This window comes from Silurus aristotelis (genome assembly GCF_946808225.1).
Source record: "Silurus aristotelis genome assembly, chromosome: 20".
In the NCBI taxonomy this organism is placed as follows: Eukaryota; Metazoa; Chordata; class Actinopteri; order Siluriformes; family Siluridae; genus Silurus; species Silurus aristotelis.
This window is the reverse complement of record NC_139593.1, coordinates 22,323,315-22,345,814: the sequence shown is the minus strand read 5'-3', so window position 1 is coordinate 22,345,814 and position 22,500 is coordinate 22,323,315. Positions and strand designations below refer to the sequence as shown.

General features: G+C 42.4%; 2 protein-coding genes across 3 annotated transcripts in view; both read left to right on the top strand.

Moving 5' to 3' along the window:
- The window catches only part of eif3f (eukaryotic translation initiation factor 3, subunit F), a 6,110-nt gene extending 5,057 nt beyond the window's left edge, over positions 1–1,053 (top strand). Inside the window, exons 7-8 of the mRNA XM_083521867.1 lie at positions 753–866; positions 948–1,053. Coding sequence (XP_083377993.1) covers positions 753–866; positions 948–1,025 — 192 coding nt within the window. The 3' untranslated portion in view covers positions 1,026–1,053. The remainder of the gene's footprint in view (positions 1–752; positions 867–947) is intronic.
- A 1,296-nt stretch (positions 1,054–2,349) lies between these two features.
- On the top strand, positions 2,350–20,903 carry LOC310715437 (palmitoyltransferase ZDHHC3). 2 transcript variants are annotated; one of them, XM_083521865.1, is made up of 9 exons: positions 2,350–2,510; positions 4,932–5,020; positions 9,570–9,649; positions 10,710–10,822; positions 10,973–11,034; positions 11,837–11,957; positions 12,154–12,226; positions 13,823–13,967; positions 19,940–20,903. In XM_083521865.1, the coding sequence occupies exons 1-9, from the start codon at positions 2,386–2,388 to the stop codon at positions 20,029–20,031; spliced, it is 900 nt and encodes a 299-aa protein (XP_083377991.1). In that variant the 5' UTR covers positions 2,350–2,385; the 3' UTR covers positions 20,032–20,903. The 2 variants fall into 2 exon arrangements, with proteins under 2 accessions (XP_083377991.1, XP_083377992.1); XM_083521866.1 differs by lacking the exon at positions 19,940–20,903 and adding an exon at positions 14,068–14,864.
- The last annotated feature ends 1,597 nt before the right edge of the window (positions 20,904–22,500 follow it).

The window sequence follows — 22,500 nt, the reverse complement described above, 5'->3', positions numbered from 1 at the left end:
CGGGATCGGGACGGGGCGGCGATCGGGATCGGGACGGGGCGGCGATCGGGATCGGGACGGGGCGGCGATCGGGATCGGGACGGGGCGGCGATCAGGGTGGAGATCGGGTTCGGGAAGGGGTGGAGATCGGGTTCGGGACGGGGTGGAGATCGGGTTCGGGACGGGGTGGAGATCGGGTTCGGGACGGGGTGGAGATCGGGTTCGGGACGGGGTGGAGATCGGGTTCGGGACGGGGTGGAGATCGGGTTCGGGACGGGGTGGAGATCGGGGTGGAGATCGGGATCGGCACGGGGTGGAGATCGGGATCGGCACGGGGTGGAGATCGGGATCGGCACGGGGTGGAGATCGGGATCGGCACGGGGTGGAGATTAGGGTGGAGATCGGGAAAGGGTGGAGCTCAGGTTGGCACGGGGTGGAGATTAGGGTGGAGATCAGGTTGGGGACTGGGTCGAGATCAGGGTGGGACGAGGTGAAGATGGTGTGCATGGTGGGACGAGGGTTATAAATGATTGTGTGTGAATGGTGAAGCTTTGAGGAGTGGATGGAGATGATTAAAGAGAACTAAAGCATTAAAGTGCCGCCGCATCTTTTTTCTCTTGTGTTAGTAAAATGTAACTGCATCATAATCTGCATTTTCTTAAAGTGGAAAAAGAAAACATCTGATCTGAAAGTGTGTTTATTATCCAATAAACCTGGAGTTCTGCTGAAGGTCATGTTTTTATAGAAATCCTGTCTTGTGCTTTTGGCTTTAGTCTGGGAAGGTGACAGCAGATAACAGTGTTGGACGTCATCTGATGGATCTGGTCAACAAAGTACCCAAGATCTCAGCTGAGGATTTCGAGAGCATGCTCAACTCCAACATTAATGTATGTACATCTTCATGGTCTTTAAGGCTTCCTGGGGTGTTTGTTGTTCCTGGTGTTTACTTTATCATCTGTTTCCTGCAGGATCTCCTGATGGTCACTTACCTGGCGAACCTCACCCAAGCTCAGATTGCTCTTAATGAGAAACTTATTGTTCTGTAAGTGAAAAATAAAAACGTTATTGATTCCATCAGAGCGCCGAGAACGTGTGTTTCTCTTCTCTTCTCTTCTCTTCTCTTCTCTTCTCTTCTCTTCTCTTCTCTTCTCTTCTCTTCTCTTCTCTTCTCGTCTCTTCTCGTCTCTTCTCGTCTCTTCTCTTCTCTTCTCTTCTCTTCTCTTCTCTTCTCGTCTCTGTGTTTGATGGAGGAGTGTTTAATAGAACACAATCCGTGTGTTAACAGATCAGTGAGTAATAAAGTGAGCATGTGAAACGTGGGGGTGAAGTGATGACTGTTCTGATGCAGAACTCTATCATTTCTATTATTATTTTATTCTTTCCATTTATTTTTCTATTTCATGCACTTTAATAAATATAAATCTCCGGTCTGCTGCATGTAATCCAAATGTTCAGCTTCTTCGCGTATACAATTGGTGTCGCCTTCACAACAGAAATACAATTTGCGCCCTCTGGTGGAAAGAATCGAATATACATACAACCAAAAAAGGCTCCAATACAGCGCCCCCTGGTGACCGGCAAAAACAATGCAATCAACCTATTTACACAAGGAGCCACTAATCACATTAATAAATTACTGTAATACTTTTTTATTAAATCTTTTTTTATTTGAAATGGCTCAGGAACAAAGATATTACATATTTAAATGTATCATATTACCATTAGCTGCCAAACAAAAAAGAAAGGGTAAAGAACAGAAAAAAGATAATTTCAGTATTTCAAATTCAATACATCGAATTGAAAGATATTTATAAAATGTAAAACTTTGCTTTACATCGAGGCCACTTCATCTTATGAACATTATTTTACTAACAAAATAAACCAATATTTAATATATTGTTAGTGTTGAGACGGTTTTCTCACTCGTTCACACACATTCCTTTGTCTGTTCAGTGTCTATAGAATATTTACGATGTTAGCATGTAAGGTATTTTTATCCTGGCTCACACATCTCCGGCTAGTATATCCTCTATATCCTATAATATATCCTCTTATCTTAACAGGAAACCGCTTTAGGTCAGCTTTCTTTCCAATGTGTGTATATATACATGTCTGCTGCCTGCAATAAACCGAAGAAGAACATTTGCTGTGTGCTGTGTGATTCTTCCCTGATCAGAAAATACACTACGAGCATCGCAGGTCGTATGAAAAACCTCTCCAAGTTTCGTTTGGGCATGATAAAACTCTAATAACTATATATAATAAATTAACATATTATAGAACCCAAACATTATTATTATTATTATAGTTTGAATTGAGAACTGTTACGTCACACGTAGCCATGATCCTGATTGGAGCCCAAGGCGCGACGTCACGGCTCGGATCCCGGAAGTAGGGGAGGGTAAGATGGCTGTGTTGCGGTGCAGGAGAGACCCGTGCGGCTTCATCTGCCTCCTCCTCACTTACTTCAGCGTGTTTTACGCCGATTACGTTGTAATTCAGTATGTGCTGATTCCAGCTTTTTCTGGAAGGTAAGAGACGCTTATTTACTGTAAACATCAACAGCAGGTAGTGTTCTTCCTCCTTCATCATCATCTCCACCTTCTCCTCTCTCTGTGGTGGTTCTGTTCATGTTCTCCTCGCGATCTCCGCTTTTACATTTACAAAACAAGCGTGTACATGCTACGTGTGTGTGTGTGTGTGTGTGTGTGTGTGTGTGTGTGTGTGTGTGTGTTATCATCATCATACTTTAATGTTTCAGATCATCAGACTAATTTAAATATTAGTAAAAGAGAACACAAGTGAACAACATGGAGTTTTTAAATGAAGGTTTTTATTATTGAGCAAAAACAAAATCCAAAACTACATGGTCCTGTGTGAAAAAGTGTTTCCCCCCCTGTTACACCTGTGCTTTATCAAGTCAAGTCAAGTCAAGTTTATTTGTATAGCGCTTTTCACAACACACATCGTCTCAAAGCAGCTTTACACAGATCAACAGTGAAGGTGAAGGTGTGCGTTTATCCCTGATAAGCAGCCGCTGGCGACTGTGGCAAGTAAAAACTCCCTTAGATGTTATGAGGAAGAAACCTTGAGAGGAACCAGACTCAAAAGGGGAACCCATCCTCATTTGGGTGACATCAAGAGTTTGATCATAAATCTTTCAACACTACAGAACACTGGAGAGTGAGAACTAACATGAGTACTGGAGTATAAGATTATAAGTGATGTTCTTTCTGCAGTCTTATACAGTCTATATGATCAGTAGCTCCTAGTTTTATAAGCTCAGCATTTGTGATCATCACAGATCCAGCATCAGCTTCTCCATGCCAGAGCCTGTAAACACTCCAGGAGGTCCAATGTCAAACTCCACACATGTAGCGGGATCCAATTGGCACTGGTACGTCTCTAGATGGTTTGGGATGTTTGCGAGTTCGGCATCTACTTCTTCAAAGGTCCGTAATCTTCACGAGGTGGGACGTGACTGGAGCTGGAGGAACCTCAGGGTGTCTCGGGATGGCGAGAGAAAGAGAAGCAGTGGAGAGGAATTAGCGTAGCTGCTGTTCATGATATTAACAGCACAAGTTGATAATGTGATGTGATCAGATGTTCTGGAGCACAAGGTTATGATGTGATGTGTGTTATGTGTAGAACTCACTAAAAACATACGTCTTTAATCTGCACTTAAACTGGGAGAGTGTGTCTGAGTCCCGAACACTGTCAGGAAGACTATTCCAGAGTTTAGGAGCTAAATGTGAGAATGATCTACCGCCTTTAGTGGACTTATCACACCTGAGTTGAACTTCTCTCCACACCCAGGCCTGATTACTGCCACACCTGTTCACCATCAAGAAATCTCTTAAATAGACCCTGCCTGACAAAGTGAAGGAGACATCATGCCGAGATCCAAAGAAATTCAGAAGCAAATGAGAAAGAAAGTAATTGAGCTCTATCAGTCTGGAGAAGGTTATAAAGCCATTTCTAAAGCTTTGGGACTCCAGATAGCCACAGTGAGAGCCATTATTCACTAATCACAAAAACATGGAACAGTGGAGAACCTTCCCAGGAGTGACCAGCTGACCAAAATTACCCCAAGAGCACAGTGACGACTCATCCAAGAGCTCACAAAAGACCCCAAATCAACATCCAGAGAACTGCAGGTCGCACCTGCCTCAGTGAAGCTCAGTATTCATGACTCCACCATGAGAAAGAGACTCTGCTAAAATGGTCTGCATGACAGAGTTCCAATACCAAAACCACTGCTGAGCAAAAAGAACATAAAGACTTGTCTCAGTTTCCCAGAAAACCTCTTGATGATCTCCAAGACTTTTGGGAAAATACTCTGTGGACTGACGAGACAAAAGTTAAGCCTTTTGGAAGGTGTGTGTCCCATTACGTCTGGCATAGAACTACCGCCACGTTTCAGAAAAATCCCAACAGTAAAATGTGGTGGTAGTGTGAAGGTCTGGGGCTGTTTTGCTGCTTCAGGACCTGGAAGACTTGCTGAATTACAACAAATCTTCAGAGATGAGTGAAGCAAAATTCCTTCACATGCTGAAACAGACTCAGTGCAGGTTTTCACAAACACTTGACATGTTGGTGCTGAGGGCGGCCCAACCGGGTATTAGGGTTAGGGGTCAAACACTTTTTCACACAGGACCATGTAGTTTTGGATTTTGTTTTCCCTTAATAATAAAAACCTTCATTTAAAAACTGCATGTTGTTTTTTACTTCTGTTCTCTTTTACTAATATTTAAATTAGTGTGATGATCTGAAACATTAAAGTGTGAAAACAGGCAAACAAATAAGAAATCAGGAAGGGGGCCAACACTTTCACACCACTGTAAATATATATATATATAGTGTGTGTCCATGATGGCTTTTTTTCTTTTAACTTGATTAAACAAGTCAGTGGCCTGATCTTCCTCGAGCATGTGCTGATCTTCTCTCCACAGTGTCTGGTGCACTCTTCATGGATCTGTCTTCAATATCATCTTACTGCTGCTTCTTGCCTGTCATTCCAAAGCTGTGTTCTCTGATCCAGGTGAGGTTCATGCAGCACACCTGAATTACACACAACCTGCAGCTCATTTCTGTAGCAGAGGTACGTTATGTACATTACAGCATGATTCTGCCCATGTTCTAATCACAGCCATGATCAATCTGCACTTCTGGACCTGTGAGCAAGGACTCAAGCCCATATCTGCTCAGTTGTATGAATGAGAGAAATGTAAGAAAGTTAGTGGATGTGGATGTTACCGGTAGCGAGTTTGGATTGTACTCGCGGATAACCGATTAATCAACCGATTCTTTTTAAAAATTGATTCTGGATAAAAAAAAAACCCTCCATGTAAAATACTACTGAACTTTATTACATTCACATTTGTGGTATTTATCAGACGTCCGTGTCCAGAGCGACGTACAAAAGTGCTTTGAGTCTCATCAATGAATAAATCTACACTGGTGCACTGGATTACACACTTTATATAAATCAGACTATAATTCTGTTTAGAGCTTCGTTTTGGATCATTTGCAGTGGATGAATAGCATTCAGGGGAAGATCTGCCAGCAGAGAGCTGCAGTAGTCCAGTCTCAAAATCACAAGAGACTGAACAAGAACCTGGGCAGCCTGTGTGGACAGAAATTATCAAATCCTTCTGATGTTGTAGAGAAGAAATTGCCAGGAACGAGACACATTAGCAACATGTGAGAAGGACAGTTGATTGTCTATAGTTACCCTGAGGTTACGAGCAGTGGCTGAAGGGGAGAGCAGAGAGTCATGAGGAGTTTGAGCTCTTGACCTGGAGATAAATCACCTAGGATGACCAGTTCTGTTTAGTTGCAGTTGAATTTTAGTTGATGAGCACTCGTCCATGAAGATATGTCCACCAAGCATGCCGAGATCCGAACAGAAGCTGTGGTATCTGAGGAAGGTAAAGAAAAGATGAGTTGAGTGTCATCTGCATAGCAGTGGTAAGAAAACCCATGTGAGGATATGACTTTATCGAAGGAGTGGGTATAAAGGGAGAAAAGGTACCAATTACTGAGCCTTGTGGGACACCATTAGTGAGTCTGCATGGGACAGATGTGGATCCCCTCGATGTTACCTGGTATGAGCGACCTTCCTGGTAGGAAGCAAACCATTCCCATTCTGTTCCCCAGATACCGAGGCTCATGAGGATTGACAAGAGTCTTGTGGTTGACTGTGTCTAATGCTGCTGAAAGGTCCAGGAAGATAAGAACAGATGACAGCTCAGCTGATCAAGAAGAATGCAGTTTCTCAGAAACATCCAAAAGAGCCGTCTCTGTGGAATGTGTCGCTTTGAATCCAGACTGGTTCGGATCATGGAGGTCGTTCTGTGAGAGACAGACAGATTTAGAAAGAAAGGAGAGACGTGATACCGGTCTGTAGATGTTGATGATGTTGTCACCAATCCCCTCTCTCTCTCTCTCTCTCTCTCTCTCTCTCTCGGTCGAGTTAAACATGCTCCTGAGGTTCCAGTGATCACTGTTCCTGCTTCTCTCCTCGGATCTTCCCACTTCATCCTGGTCTGCCTCTGGATGATGTTCTCTTTGATTGGAGGCATCTCTGTGCAGCTTGGGATGTTTCTCATTTACGCCCTGGAGATCCATGGAATTCTGGAGTAAGAACAGGAGCTCTGAGGATTTGGACTGTAGTTAATTACACTGACTTGGGACTACAGTTTACTCTGATCTCCATCACTGCACCTCAACATCGTTTATCTGTAATAAATGGACATTCGGTGGCACCCAGATGAGGATGAGGTTCCATCTTGAGTCTGGTTCCTCTCAAGGGTTCTTCCTTCTGCATCTCAGGAAGTTTTTCTTTCACCACAGTCTCCACCAACTTGTTCATCAGGGACAAACTTACACTTATAAAGAACATCTTCACTTTAATCATCACATTATCTGTGTAAAGCTGCTCTGAGACGATGTTCATTATTAAAAGCTCAACACAAATAAACATGAATTGAATGTCTAATGGATCCAGAGCAGGTTTCTTTAAAATGGGAATGATCCTTGCTTGCTTGAAGCTAGTGGGCAATAGTCAGATGTTAAGGACCCATTGATGATTGAGGAGATGAAGATCTTGTGAGATGGTCTGAAGGATATTTGATGGGATTGGATGACTTGCGCTACAGTTGAGAAACTTGTTAGTGAAGAGTGGGAGATTCCTGACTGTAATGTAGTCATAGTCAGAGTGAAGGTCTGGCAGATTTCCTCAATCTCCTCATCATAGAAGGAGGCAAAGTCTTCAGCAGTCAGGGAGGATGGAGCAGGTGGAGCAGAGGGTTGAGTAATGAAGAGATGATGTGGAGCTTATGAGGATCTTGAGCTTTTCCTTGTAGAAGGCAGTCTTTGCAGAAGTCACATCCCAAGTGAATTTGGTCAGGAGTGCACGGTAAGATACGAGTGAGATTTTATTTTCTCTTATGAGAAATAAAAAAACACTACAGAATTATGAAAATGTGCTTAATGAAATAAATATAAATATATAAATTCTATTAATAAATATAGAGGAAAATAAGACATATTGAACCAAAAACTCCAAATAAATAAAAACAGTTACATTCAAAAAACAAAAATAAATAAACAACACTTCAAATGAACAGTGTGTGGCTTCAGTTGTTTACCTCTGGAGGCCGCTCTATCTACTGTATAACAACCCGGAACCGGTATGGATTTAGAAATATAGGTGCTGATTGATCTGCAAAACCAGTGAATTGGTCGACCTCTAAATGTAATTTGCTCTTAAAATACTGTAAATGTACAGTGTAGGGAGCAGTAGGGTAGAGTTAGGGTTCCGTGTAGGGGGCAGTAGGGTAGTGTAGGGTTCCGTGTAGGGAGCAGTAGGGTTCCGTGTAGGGAGCAGTAGGGTTCCGTGTAGGGAGCAGTAGGGTAGAGTAGGGTTCCGTGTAGGGAGCAGTAGGGTAGAGTAGGGTTCCGTGTAGGGAGCAGTAGGGTAGTGTAGGGTTCCGTGTAGGGAGCAGTAGGGTTCTGTGTAGGGTTCCGTGTAGGGTAGAGTAGGGTTCCGTGTAGGGAGCAGTAGGGTAGAGTAGGGTTCCGTGTAGGGAGCAGTAGGGTAGTGTAGGGTTCCGTGTAGGGAGCAGTAGGGTAGTGTAGGGTTCCGTGTAGGGAGCAGTAGGGTAGAGTAGGGTTCCGTGTAGGGTACAGTGGGGAACAGTGTAGGGTAGAAGCCATCGGTGGGTTTAGTGTAATTGTGAATCTTGGTGAACACACACAAAACATCAGTTAATGATATTTTATATTATTTGATTGTATTTCTAAGGGGTGTAACGGTACATGTATTTGTACGGAAAGATTTTGTTTAAGGGCTTTTAGTATTTAATCCTTTTATGTGCGGAAGAGAGTTCCCTCAGAAACGTATTAAGTGGTGGTCATAAGTGTGTTCAGTCTCCGACTCGTACTTTGAGTGCATTTAAAAATTGTATTATTAAACTTGAAAACATGCACAACAATTCCAGGGGTATAAAAAAGAAACTAGAGTTAGCGCAGTGTCACTGTTTCTATTCACTCTGCAGCGGAAATATGATACGTTTTGTGCACACGTAAAAAATTATAATCAATAGCGCTAACTTTGATTTGCATTTTAATCAGTTAGTGTGATTGTTTTAGTTCTAATAGAGACGTATTTAAAGGAAACTTATTTAATCCCCCGAAATTTCGTAGTTTATAGAAAAATATAACAAGATATTGAGAAATTTATTATTGAGATTATATATGAGAAATTTACGACAGTTTTAGTGCTACTTAAAAAAAAATCAATTAAGATCTTCTTTTGGCTTCTCCCATCAGGGAGTCAGAATAAGGGTCAGTGTTAGGGTTAGTGTAGGGTTCAATAGGGTACTGTCCCCAAAACGCCTTACATGCACTGTCCCTCTAATAAACTCAATTCTAATCCTGTCCATCGTCGTCACTCCCAATGAACATCTCAACATCTTCAGCTCTGCTACCTCTAGCTCCACCTCCTGTCTTTTACTCAATGCCACTGTCTCTAATCCATACAACATCTCAGGTCTCACTGTACTCTTCCTTCAGAATCCCCCCTACACCATTTCTCTCTCCATCCACACCATGATAGAACAGTTTAAACACCTCCAATGTTCCTGCTCTTACTCTCTTTCCACTTGTTCTCCTGAACACACAACATAGTCATAGTACCAACATTTAAAGTACCAACCCGAACCTCCACTCTCCTCCACTTCTCCTTTCCCTGCTGTCTCTGTAGACGTCTCTGTAGAAGTTAACAAACGCTGCAGCGGTTCTGTAGGAAACCAGACACTGAGGAAATTGGCTTTTTTGTGCAGTGAGATTGGGACAAGTGTTCGACTCCACTGATATCGATAGTTCAGACATCTTCAGAACCTCAGCCACGGTCCGGCAAGCTGTGGCAGCTGGACTTTATTCTCGCAATGTTACAGTTTTATTCTCATCGTGTTTTGAGTTTATTCTTATATTTCTACAACTTTAAACTCATAATTGTAGATTTTTAAACATTTTGAACGTGTTATTAAAACACTGTTGTAGAAACGCTGTTGTCTCTCCCTCAGGCATGGTTCCTCTTCCTGAGACAGCTATTGATTTCTCAGACTTGAGGTCCCAGTCTAGTCGAGTGAATGAGAATGAACGGGTGAGAAACTTTACTGTTCAATAAATCCAACAGCATTCAGCAGCAAACTCCAGCCTTCGCTCTGCTTTCTGTTTAGTCTTCTGTTTGATTGCTTTTTAATAATATTGAATTATTATTATTATTCCTGTAAGACACGTGATTACTGGAGATCAGGGTTAGTGAGTTTTCGATGAGAGATGCTTTAATTCTGAAAATGTATGGAGAAATAAAAGTTGGGACACTGTACAGTGTAAATAAAAACACTGATTTGCAAATCTCATAAATCCATATGTTTTTCACAATAAAACAGAGAAAACAAACCAAAAGTTTAAACTGAGAAAGATTATTCTGAAATTTGTTGTTTTTTTCACAGAATGTTGAAGCTCCGCCCACCTTTTATCTTCTGAGAGTCTCTGCCTTTCCACTTACTTTTTCCAGACCTTTCCAAGACTTTTTATTGCCCCGTCCCTCCGTCGTGTTGCAGCCATTCGTTTCAAAATGACTTAATTTTCCCTTAAAATAGTTTAAAAAAAACATTTAAAAATACAAATAAAATGTAACATTTTCTCAGTTTAGACCTTTTGATATTTTTTCTATGTTCTATTGTGAATAAAATCTGGAATTATTGGATTTGCACATCATTGCATTCTGTTTTGTTTACAGTTTGCACAGTGTCTCAACTTTTGTGGAATTGGGGTTGTTAAGTAGAGTTTGAGCGATAGTGGATGTTACAGATACCGAGAGATAATTTGGATCATAAGCGATTAATCAAACGATAGTTTTTAAAATGGATACTGGATAAAAAAAATATTTAAAAAAACATGTAAAATAGTACTGAACTTTATTATAAAAATAAAACAGTAATGAATCATTAAAACGTTCTAAATGTAATAAATGTGAATATTAATTATATGAATAAATATTAAGGAAAATAAGACACGCATTCAAACTGAAATAAAACGTAACATTCCAAATAAATAAAAACATTTCAGTGATTCACCTCTAGATGCCGCTCTCATACTGTATATTGCAACCTGGAAAAAGTCGAGAGGTTTAAAAGTGGTGCTGTTGTGTTGTGAAGGGTTGTGAAGGCTGGACTGTGTGTAGTCGCTGTGAAACGTATCGTCCTCCTCGAGCTCATCACTGCCGAGTGTGTCAACGCTGCATCAGACGCATGGACCACCACTGCCCCTGGTCAGTCTCTCTCTCTCTCTCTCTCTCTCTCTCTCTCTCTCTCTCTCTCTTCCTTCTTCTTCTACTCTCTCTCTCTCTTTTCTCCATGACTCACTGTATGTATTGGGGTGTGTGTGTGTGTGTGTGAATGTTTGCTCTAATGATCTGTAGGATTAATAATTGTGTTGGAGAACTCAACCAGAAGTACTTCATCCAATTTCTCTTTTACACTGGTGAGTGTGACGGCTTTCTGACTTCCTTCACTTCTGTTACTCTGCTGATTTGTTTACAGGAGAACAGAAAGTAGAGCTGATTAGATATTATAAATGATTTCATGTCTATGGAAGTGAACGACTTCACAACATTTTACATTTATAGTTTTTGTTCCAACTGAAAATCACAATCTGGGTTAGAGTTCGGGTCCAAAACCAGAGTGACTTCGACTAATGACACACGTAATGTACCTCTGCTGTAACACCTGCTCATGACGGTCATACAGATCCGGATTAGGAGCTTATGATCAAACATCAGAATGAAGAAAAGGTCTCATCTTTGGGACTGTGGCATTATTGTGGAATTATTCAGAAGCTGCAGGGGTTTTAGTCTGTAAACACCTCAGTGAGCAGCAGTTCTGTGGGTGAAAAACTCCATGTTAAATAAAAATAAAACACTAAAGCAGAAAATGGCTCTAAACCTCACTGTAGCTTCAAGATGGATGAATAACAGCAGACCACACCAGGTTCCTCATCAGGTCAGTACAGAACAGGAATGTGAAACTCTCATGAGCACAGACTCCCTAAACTGGACTGCTGAAGATGAACTGAAGCTCTTGATCTGTATCTTTATGATCTATACATTGAGCAGGTGTTCCTATTAAAGTGACCAGTGTGTGTAAGTATAAATAACTAATATAAAGAACCAACACAAAAACATCATTTTAACATAAAAATCACTTTCACTCATGTGAAACCCTCCATGATGAAACCAGCTGTTAGTGAGCAGACTCTATACTCCTAGTCTCTGATTTCTCTGAAGGCATGGCCAGTCTGTACTCCATGGCCCTGGTGGTCTCAGCCTGGGTGTGGAGGATATGGACTGAGGGAGATGGAGATGGAGAAGTAGGAGGAGTGGAAGTTCCCAGCAAACATCTAATAGTGTAAGCAAGCAATCTGTTTAGGATGTGATCACATACAGCACAATAAACCTGATTTTATTGATTTATTTAAACTTTCCGAACGGCACAGAAAAGGTTCAAACAGTGATTAAGGTTTATGTTGTATGTGATGTAAAGCTGTACAATGTTTTTATTATTCTGTTTCCTGATTTTTGTGATGAACGTCTTGTCCATCCAGAGCGCATTACATCATCCTGTTAGTGGAGTCCATTCTCTTCGGAGTTTTTGTCCTGATGATATTTTATGATCAGGTGTGTAACCTTACATCAGAATCTTACCTTACATCTAATAATAAGGGAAGCATATACACACACACACACACACACACACACACACACACACACACACACACACACACACACACACACACATTGTTTATATTTATCAGTTTAATAAACAGCAGCAGTCGAAGGTGGGGGCCTTGACAGCCCGATCCCTGGACACGGAGAAGTGTCTGGGGAATCTGCTTAGACTGCTGCCCCCGCGACCCGAATTACGGATAAGCGGGAGAAGATGAAATGATGAAATGAAAATGAAAAAAAAGTTTAATAAACAGAAAGTAAATGAACAGAAGTGGAATCTAAACTGTTTGACTTTCAGTTCTCACTCTGTAAGAAGTAGTCTGAGCAAAAGTGATCTTCATGGAAGAATTGTGGAGATAAAGCCGATGAGGAAACAAGGCTTGGTGTCTCCACTCTACACAAAAACAGAGGAACTGGGGCAGAACATTCAGAAAATCTGAAATATTTGTGGTAAGAGGAGGCGAGATGTTTGCTGAAGGTCTGAAGAGTGGAACAATGATGAGTAAAACATGGTGGAGGTAACTTTCAAGTTTGGAGCTGCAGATGGAGTTGGAGATGTGTTCAGGATTAATGGTGTCCTCAATGCTGAAAAATACAGGCTGATACTTCTCCATCATGCAGAACCATCAGGGAGGTGTCTGATTGTCCCTGAATACATTCTGCAGCCGGAAAACAACCTCAAACAAACAGCCAATGCCATGAAGAACTATCTTCAGTGTAGAGAAGAACAAGGAGTCCTGGAAGTGAGTCTGTATGAGATTACATAAATAGACAGAAGCTTTGAGTAGCCTCCATCCACAGAAGAGCTGTGCTTAGTTCTCCAAGATATTTAAAACAAACTACCTGCTGAGTTCCTTCAAAAACTGTGTGTAAGTGAAAACAGAGGAACTGATGGTGTTTAGCAGGCAAACGGTTCACACTGATCTTATTAATGAGCTAATTAATACTGATCTGATTAATGATATGATTAATACTGATCTAATTAATACTAATCTGATAATACTGATCTGATTAATGATCTGATTAATAATGATCTGATTGATGATCTGATTAATAATGATCTGATTAATGATGATCTGATTGATGATCTGATTAATAATGATCTGATTAATGATGATCTGATTGATGATCTGATTAATAATGATCTGATTAATATTGATATGATTAATATTGATATGATTGATGATCTGATTAATGATGATCTGATTAATAATGATCTGATTATTATCTGATTAATAATGATATGAATAATAATGATATGATTGATGATCTGATTAATGATCTGATTGATGATCTGATCAATAGTGATCTGATTAATAATGATCTAATTGATGATCTGAATAATAATGATCTGATTAATAATGATCTGATTTTGATTCTTTTCTGTTCATTTACTTACTATTTCGTTCACTGATCAAAAGAAATGATGGCTTTTATTTGTGAAATCTTTCTCACTTTACATAATTTTTTTACACTTAAAAACTTGCACATATAAAAGAAATGCATAAATATTGACTTTTGCTATAAATCATATTTGTTCTCCAGCTGGTGTCGATTATAACAGATGAGACGCCCATTGAACAGATGAGAAACAGACTGATGAAGGACAGAGGTAACAGCGGGTCAACGCTTCACACGACACACACACGGAAACCCAAAATCGCTCTGCTGAGGGAGGTGTTTGGAAGAGGTACACGTGAGGATATGTCTCTAAATGTTTGTAGATGATGTGGATGTATTTATTTATTTTCTTTACAAACTGTTTAATGCAGTTTCTCGCTCATCTACAGGTCTCGGCTCTCACCTGCAGTTCAGACATTTATTCCTAAACCCAGTTAATTGTTACTGAATGAGGATGAGGAAGGGACCAGTAAAGACAGGAGAATGCAGATGGTTTAGATTTAAAGAGAATGATCTCTTGATGCAGTTTGTTCTTTACACATCACGAGCTGGTGAAGGGAAATGTTCCTGATGTCTGAGTGAGCAGTAGAATATATTTGGTAGAGTTATAAATATGCAGGTAAAAAACATAATCAATAGGCATTAATCATGCTTATCATTTCATGAACAATAGGGAAAAGTTCAAAAGCCAGCAGAAGATGGAGACGGTTTTTAAAATAGTTTGATTAAAAACAAATTAAGATGGATTACAGAAAACAGAACATGAGGTCACTTATGGAGTTTGTTATAGTTTGGTAAAGATCTCAAGTTTGATGATTTGGTGGATGAATTGAGGTACAGTTTCTTTTTGCTGATTAATTGGCACTGATAATTGGTCGCTGGAACTGTCAGATTTTGGCCAAAATCGATACCGATAGTTTAAACCAGGGGTGTCAAACTCAAGCCCACAGGCTAAATCTGGCCTGCAGTGTAATTCTATTTGGCCTGCGAGATCATATCAAATTTGTATTAGAGCTGCCTGCCAGTGTATAGCGCATACACCGCTAATACTACAAATCCCAGAATGCTTTGTTAGTTTGTTTGTATGGAGCTGATTGAACTCCAGTGTAGAGACACGCTCAAGTCAAAGTACGACTCTGTGTGTGCTGCACAGTTTCCATGTTTCCTCCCCGACACACTGCACCAACTCCATGCTCTCTGTGTTCACCAGCACATACAGTGAGGAAAATAAGTATTTAAGCACCCTGCTATTTTGCAAGTTCTCCCACTTAGAAATCATGGAGGGGTCTGAAATTGTCATCGTAGGTGCATGTCCACTGTGAGAGACATAATCTAAAAAAAAAATCCAGAAATCACAATGTATGATTTTTTTAACTATTTATTTGTATGATACAGCTGCAAATAAGTATTTGAACACCTGAGAAAGTCAATGTTAATATTTGTTTGATTGCAATTACAGAGGTCAAATGTTTCCTGTAGTTTTTCACCAGGTTTGCACACACTGCAGGAGGGATTTTGGCCCACTCCTCCACACAGATCTTCTCTAGATCTGTCAGGTTTCTGGCCTGTCGCTGAGAAACACAGAGTTTGAGCTTCCTTTCAAAGATTCTCTATTGGGTTTAGGTCTGGAGACTGGCTAGGCCACGCCAGAACCTTGATATGCTTCTTACAGAGCCACTCCTTGGTTATCCTGGCTGTGTGCTTCGGGTCATTGTCATGTTGGAAGACCCAGCCTCGACCCATCTTCAATGCTCTAACTGAGGGAAGGAGGTTGTTCCCCAAAATGTCGCCCCGGTCATCCTCTCCTTAATACAGTGCAGTCGCCCTGTTCCATGTGCAAAAAAACACCCCCAAAGCATGATGCTACCACCCCCATGCTTCACAGTAGGGATGGTGTTCTTGGGAAGGTACTCATCATTCTTCTTCCTAAAAAAACCTTTTGGTGGAATTCTGACCCAAAAGTTCTATTTTGGTCTCATCTGACCACATGACTTTCTCCCATGACTCCTCTGGATCATCCAAATGGTCATTGGCAAACTTAAGACGTGCCTGGACATGTGCTGGTTTAACAGGGGAACCTTCCGTGCCATGAATGATTTCAAACCATGACGTCTTAGTGTATTACCAACAGTAACCTTGGAAACGGTGGTCCCAGCTCTTTTCAGGTCATTGACCAGCTCCTCTAGTGTAGTTCTGGGCTGATTTCTCACCTTCCTTAGGACCATTGAGACCCCACTAGGTGAGATCTTGCATGGAGCCCCAGTCCGAGGGAGATTGACAGTCATGTTTAGCTTCTTCCATTTTCTAATGATTGCTCCAACAGTGGACCTTTTTTCACCAAGCTGCTTGGCAATTTCCCCGTAGCCCTTTCCAGCCTTGTGGAGGTGTACAATTTTGTCTCTAGTGTCTTTGGACAGCTCTTTGGTCTTGGCCATGTCAGTAGTTGGATTCTTACTGATTGTATGGGGTGGACAGGTGTCTTTATGCAGCTAACGACCTCAAACAGGTGCATCTAATTTAGGATAATAAATGTAGTGGAGGTGGACATTTTAAAGGCAGACTAACAGGTCTTTGAGGGTCAGAATTCTAGCTGATAGACAGGTGTTCAAATACTTATTTGCAGCTGTATCATACAAATAAATAGTTACAAAATCATACATTGTGATTTCTGGATTTTTATTTTTAGATTATGTCTCTCACAGTGGACATGCACCTACGATGACAATTTCAGACCCCTCCATGATTTCTAAGTGGGAGAACTTGCAAAATAGCAGGGTGTTCAAATACTTATTTTCCTCACTGTATCTGTGTGTGTAACTGTTCTCTTTAATGAAGATAAACAAAACACCACTCAGGAGTCTCACTGATGAACACCTTTACTCAATCCTGAGGATTTCCTCAGCTCAGAGCCTAAACCCAGACATGATGCTCAGCTCAGAGCCTAAACCCAGACATGATGCTCAGCTCAGAATCTAAACCTCAGACATGATGCTCAGCTCAGAGCCTAAACCCAGACATGATGCTCAGCTCAGAGCCTAAACCCAGACATGATGCTCAGCTCAGAGTCTAAACCTCAGACATGATGCTCAGCTCAGAGTCTAAACCCAGCCATGATGCTCAGCTCAGAGTCTAAACCCAGCCATGATGCTCAGCTCAGAGCCTAAACCCAGCCATGATGCTCAGCTCAGAGCCTAAACCCAGACATGATGCTCAGCTCAGAGCCTAAACCCAGCCATGATGCTCAGCTCAGAGTCTAAACCTCAGACATGATGCACAGCTCAGAGTCTAAACCCAGACATGATGCACAGCTCAGAGCCTAAACCCAGACATGATGCTCAGCTCAGAGCCTAAACCCAGACATGATGCTCAGCTCAGAGTCTAAACCTCAGACATGATGCTCAGCTTAGAGCCTAAACCTCAGACATGATGCTCAGCTCAGAGCCTAAACCTCAGACATGATGCTCAGCTCAGAGCCTAAACCCAGCCATGATGCTCAGCTCAGAGCCTAAACTCAGCCATGATGCTCAGCTCAGAGCCTAAACTCAGCCATGATGCTCAGCTCAGAGCCTAAACCCAGCCATGATGCTCAGCTCAGAGCCTAAACCCAGCCATGATGCTCAGCTCAGAGCCTAAACCCAGCCATGATGCTCAGCTCAGAGCCTAAACCCAGACATGATGCTCAGCTCAGAGCCTAAACCCAGACATGATGCTCAGCTCAGAGCCTAAACCCAGACTTGATGCACTTGTATCTAAAAAGAGATTCAGGTATCGGTTTTCAACCAATCAGAGTAAATCAAAGTGTAAAAACTGAGCTTGAATGAATGTTGTCTTTCTGCAATTTTTCTACTCCAAGGCATATACTGGTAATAGTTGAATGATTGCTTTTTTTAATTGAAGGAAATTATTATTATTTCGATTGTGTTGTTGTTGCCCTGTGAAAAAAGATTTACATTATAAAGGAATTTGAAAGGCTACAGAGAGAGAGAGAGAGAGAGAGAGAGAGAGAGAGAGAGAAAGAGAGAATAAGAAACGAATACCACTGATGTGTGTTTTATTTAAAATTTTATTTCTCATGTGTTTATAATATTAAACATTGGTTGTTCTATAGTTTGTTTCCATATGAAAAGGTTCAACATTACATATCTGGAGAGACGGAAAACATACACAATTACAGTCAATTTATCAATAAATATTGAGTTTGGCCCACGACTTCGTCCCACTTTTTTATTTTGGCCCACTGTGAATTTGAGTTTGACCCCCCTGCTTTAAACAGTTCAAGAGCGGCCTCTAGCGGCGATTTATTTGACGTCTTTTTAAAATGTTTTATTTTTAGATGTAATTGTGTTTATTTATTTGAAGTGTTGCTTTCTGTTTCCGTTTGAATGCACGTCTTTTATTTTATATACATACACACTTACCGGCCACTTTATTAGGTACACCTTACTAGTACCGGGTTGGACCCCCTTTTGCCTTTAGAACTGCCTTAATCCTTCGTGGCATAGATTCAACAAGGTACTGGAAATATTCCTAAGAGATTTTGGTCCACATTGACATGATGGCATCACGCAGTTGCTGCAGATTTGTCGGCTGCACATCCATGATGCGAATCTCCCGTTCCACCACATCCCAAAGGTGCTCTATTGGATTGAGATCTGGTGACTGTGGAGGCCATTTGAGTACAGTGAACTCATTGTCATGTTTAAGAAACCAGTCTGAGATGATTCACGCTTTATGACATGGCGCGTTATCCTGCTGGAAGTATCCATCAGAAAATGGGAACACTGTGGTCATAAAGGGATGGACATGGTCAGCAACAATACTCAGGTAGGCTGTGGCGTTGACACGATGCTCAATTGGTACTAATGGGCCAAAAGTGTGCCAAGAAAATATCCCCCACACCATTACACCACCACCACCACCAGCCTGAACCGTTGATACAAGGCAGGATGGATCCATGCTTTCATGTTGTTGACGCCAAATTCTGACCCTACCATCCGAATGTCGCAGCAGAAATCGAGACTCATCAGACCAGGCAACGTTTTTCCAATCTTCTATTGTCCAATTTTGGTGAGCCTGTGCGAATTGTAGCCTCAGTTTCCTGTTCTTAGCTGTCAGGAGTGGCACCCGGTGTGGTGGTCTGCTGCTGTGGCCCATCCGCCTCATGGGTCGACGTGTTGTGCGTTCAGAGATGCTCCTCGGTTGTAACGAGTGGTTATTTGAGTTACTGTTGCTTTTCTATCAGCTCGAACCAGTCTGGCCATTCTCCTCTGACCTCTGCCATCAACAAGGCATTTGCGCCCACAGAACTGCTGCTCGCATGTTTTTTTTTTTTTTCTTTTTCTGACTATTCTCTGTAAACCCTAGAGATGGTTGTGCGTGAAAATCCCAGTAGATCAGCAGTTTCTGAAATACTCAGACCAGCCCGTCTGGCACCAACAACCATGCCAAGTTCAAAGTCACTTAAATCACCTTTCTTCCCCATTCTGACGCTCAGTTTGAACTGCAGCAGATCGTCTTGACCATGTCTACATGCCTGAATGCATTGAGTTGCTGCCATGTGATTGGCTGATTAGAAATTTGCATTAACGAGCAGTTGGACAGGTGTACCTAATAAAGTGGCCGGTGTGTGTGTGTGTGTGTGTGTGTGTGTATATGTCTGTGTATATATGTATATATATATATATATATATATATATATATATATATATATATATATATATATATATATATATATATATATATATTATTATTTTTTTCTTGATTTGGTACTGTTTTTTATTTTTGTAATAAAGTTCAATGCTATTTTACATGGAGTGTTACATTTGTTTGTTTTTATCCAGTATCCATTATAAAAACAGTTGATTAATCGGTTATCAGTGAGTACGATCCAAACTATCTATCGGTATGTATAAAATTAGTCGACCTCTGTTTTCCTTAATTGTGTCTCACAGAGAAAATCAAAACATTATAGTGGATGTGTGATGAAATGTGGTCATGTTGTCTTCAGGTGTTGTCTTGTGACGCAGTCAGGACTCTGCTTGTTTGTAGATAAACAGGGTCCTGCACAGAATCTGTTCCTCTTTAACATCACATTTATTTCAGTATTCACACGTAAACTTTCCTTTATAGAGAGACGTGTGATGCTGAAGCTGAGATCAATCCACACTGCTTCATTATTGTGCAACACGTTTATAAAATCGTTCATGCATATATGCACGTGCGTGTGTTTGTGTGTGTGTGTGTATGTGTGTATGTGTGCAGGCTCTGTGCTGTGTTGGCTGTTACCACTCCAGGCCTCTCCTCCGTCCACTGGAGGAATCAGTTACGCACCTGTTCCTGATTACGATGTGTAAAAAACACGCCAGCATCACTGTACAGTGTGAACGAAGGAAAGATGAGTGAAGTGTAGCACTGTGTGTTATCTACTTGCTCTCCTCTGTACACACACACACACACACACACACACACACACACACACACACACACACACACACACACACTCTTTCTTTCTTTCTTTCTTTCTTTCTTTCTTTCTTTCTTTCTTTCTTTCTTTCTTTCTTTCTTTCTTTCTTTTTTATTCAAAGCATAAACCTATGAAGTAAACGCTGTATAAATAATGAGGTGATGCTTCATGCAGGCTGTAATGTTCTTTGGTGTAAAATCTGTTCACTGCATGATGCTCTCTCAAACCTCCTGTTTCAGATGAAGGATAAAGTGTTTCTTTAACATGATTTAATGAATCTACAGGAGAATAGATCCTCAGGAGGTTTCTGGAGTTTCTCTGTGAGATGTATTAGTGTTGGAACAGCAGGATCTCCAACACCAACATTGTTTATAAGATCAGAGTCGGTCCTGTGGTGGAATTGAGTGGAGTAGAGCAGAGATCTGCTACACATCACCAACATGCGACTTGCACTGAAAAGGGTTTCTGTCCTATTTAAGCGTTAGTTAGTATTTATTTCTTTTATTTATTTTAGACCTTTATCAGTTTTTGAGTCTGTGAGTGTTGCAGTTTTTAACTGTATATAAATGTATTTCTGTATTTCGATGCAGGAAAAGTGCTGTAACACTGTTTTCATTGTTGATCTCTACTGCATTTGTTCTGCTGTTTGAAGGGTTAAAGGTCATGTATTCATGTCTAATGTAAAATGTTTACACTGATATTTGTTGTACTTTAACTGTCTAAATGCTGCTGAATTAAAATAAATTACATCTTTTAATATGATGAATTTTTATGCTCTGCAGAATGAGAGAGAGGGAGGGAGGGAGGGAGGGAGGGAGGGAGAGAGAAAGAGAGGGAGGGAGGGAGAGAAGGAGGGAGGGAGAGAAGGAGGGAGGAAGGGAGGGAGAGGAAGAGAGGGAGGGAGGGAGGGAGGGAGGGAGAGAAGGAAGGAGGGAGGGAGGGAGGGAGGGAGAGAAGGAAGGAGGGAGGGAGGGAGAGAGAAAGAGAGGGAGAAAGGGAGGGAGAGAAGGAGGGAGGGAGGGAGGGAGAGAGAAAGAGAGGGAGGGAGGGAGGGAGAGAGAAAGAGAGGGAGGGAGAGAGAAAGGGAGAGAAGGAAGGAGGGAGGGAGGGAGGGAGGGAGGGAGAGAAGGAAGGAGGGAGGGAGGGAGGGAGAGAAGGAGGGAGGGAGGGAGGGAGAGAGAAAGAGAGGGAGGGAGGGAGAGAAGGAGGGAGGGAGAGAAAGAGAGGGAGGGAGGGAGGGAGAGAAAGAGAGGGAGGGAGGGAGGGAGAGAAAGAGAGGGAGGGAGGGAGAGGAAGAGAGGGAGGGAGAGGAAGAGAGGGAGGGAGGGAGAGAAGGAAGGAGGGAGGGAGGGAGGGAGGGAGGGAGGGAGAAAGGGAGGGAGGGAGAAAGAGAGGGAGAAAGAGAGGGAGAAAGGAAGGGAGGGAGAGAAGGAGGGAGGGAGAGAAGGGAGGGAGGGAGGGAGAAAGAGAGGGAGGGAGAAAGAGAGGGAGAAAGGAAGGGAGGGAGAGAAGAGAGGGAGGGAGAAAGAGAGGGAGGGAGAAAGAGAGGGAGAAAGGAAGGGAGGGAGAGAAGGAGGGAGGGAGAGAAGGGAGGGAGGGAGGGAGAGAAGGGAGGGAGGGAGGGAGAAAGAGAGGGAGGGAGGGAGGGAGGGAGGGAGGGAGGGAGAGAAGGAGGGAGAGAAGGAGGGAGGGAGGGAGAGAAGGGAGGGAGGGAGAAAGAGAGGGAGAAAGGAAGGGAGGGAGAGAAGGAGGGAGGGAGGGAGGGAGAGAAGGAGGGAGGGAGGGAGGGAGGGAGGGAGAGAAGGAGGGAGAGAAGGAGGGAGGGAGGGAGAGAAGGGAGGGAGGGAGAAAGAGAGGGAGAAAGGAAGGGAGGGAGAGAAGGAGAGAGGGAGAAAGGAAGGGAGGGAGAGAAGGAGGGAGGGAGAGAAGGGAGGGAGGGAGGGAGAAAGAGAGGGAGGGAGAAAGAGAGGGAGAGAGGAAGGGAGGGAGGGAGAGAAGGAGGGAGGGAGGGAGGGAGAAAGAGAGGGAGGGAGGGAGGGAGGGAGGGAGGGAGAGAAGGAGGGAGGGAGGGAGGGAGAAAGAGAAGGAGGGAGGAAGGAGGGAGGGAGGGAGAGAAGGAGGGAGGGAGAGAAGGAGGGAGAAAGGGAGGGAGGGAGAAAGAGAGGGAGAAAGAGAGGGAGGGAGAAAGAGAGGAGAAAGGAAGGGAGGGAGAGAAGGAGGGAGGGAGAGAAGGAGGGAGGGAGAGGAGGGAGGGAGAAAGAGAGGGAGGGAGAAAGAGAGGGAGAGAGGAAGGGAGGGAGGGAGGGAGGGAGAGAAGGAGGGAGGGAGGAGGGAGAGAAGGAGGGAGGAGGGAGGGGGG

Bases quoted from the DNA above. Each gene is read 5' to 3' on its own strand.
- LOC310715437 (XM_083521865.1), top strand. From the start codon at position 2,386: ATGGCTGTGTTGCGGTGCAGGAGAGACCCGTGCGGCTTCATCTGCCTC. The intron at 5,021-9,569 runs GTGAGGTTCATG...TCTCTCCCTCAG, and splicing joins AGCTGTGTTCTCTGATCCAG to GCATGGTTCCTCTTCCTGAG. The intron at 11,958-12,153 runs GTAAGCAAGCAA...TTGTCCATCCAG, and splicing joins CCCAGCAAACATCTAATAGT to AGCGCATTACATCATCCTGT.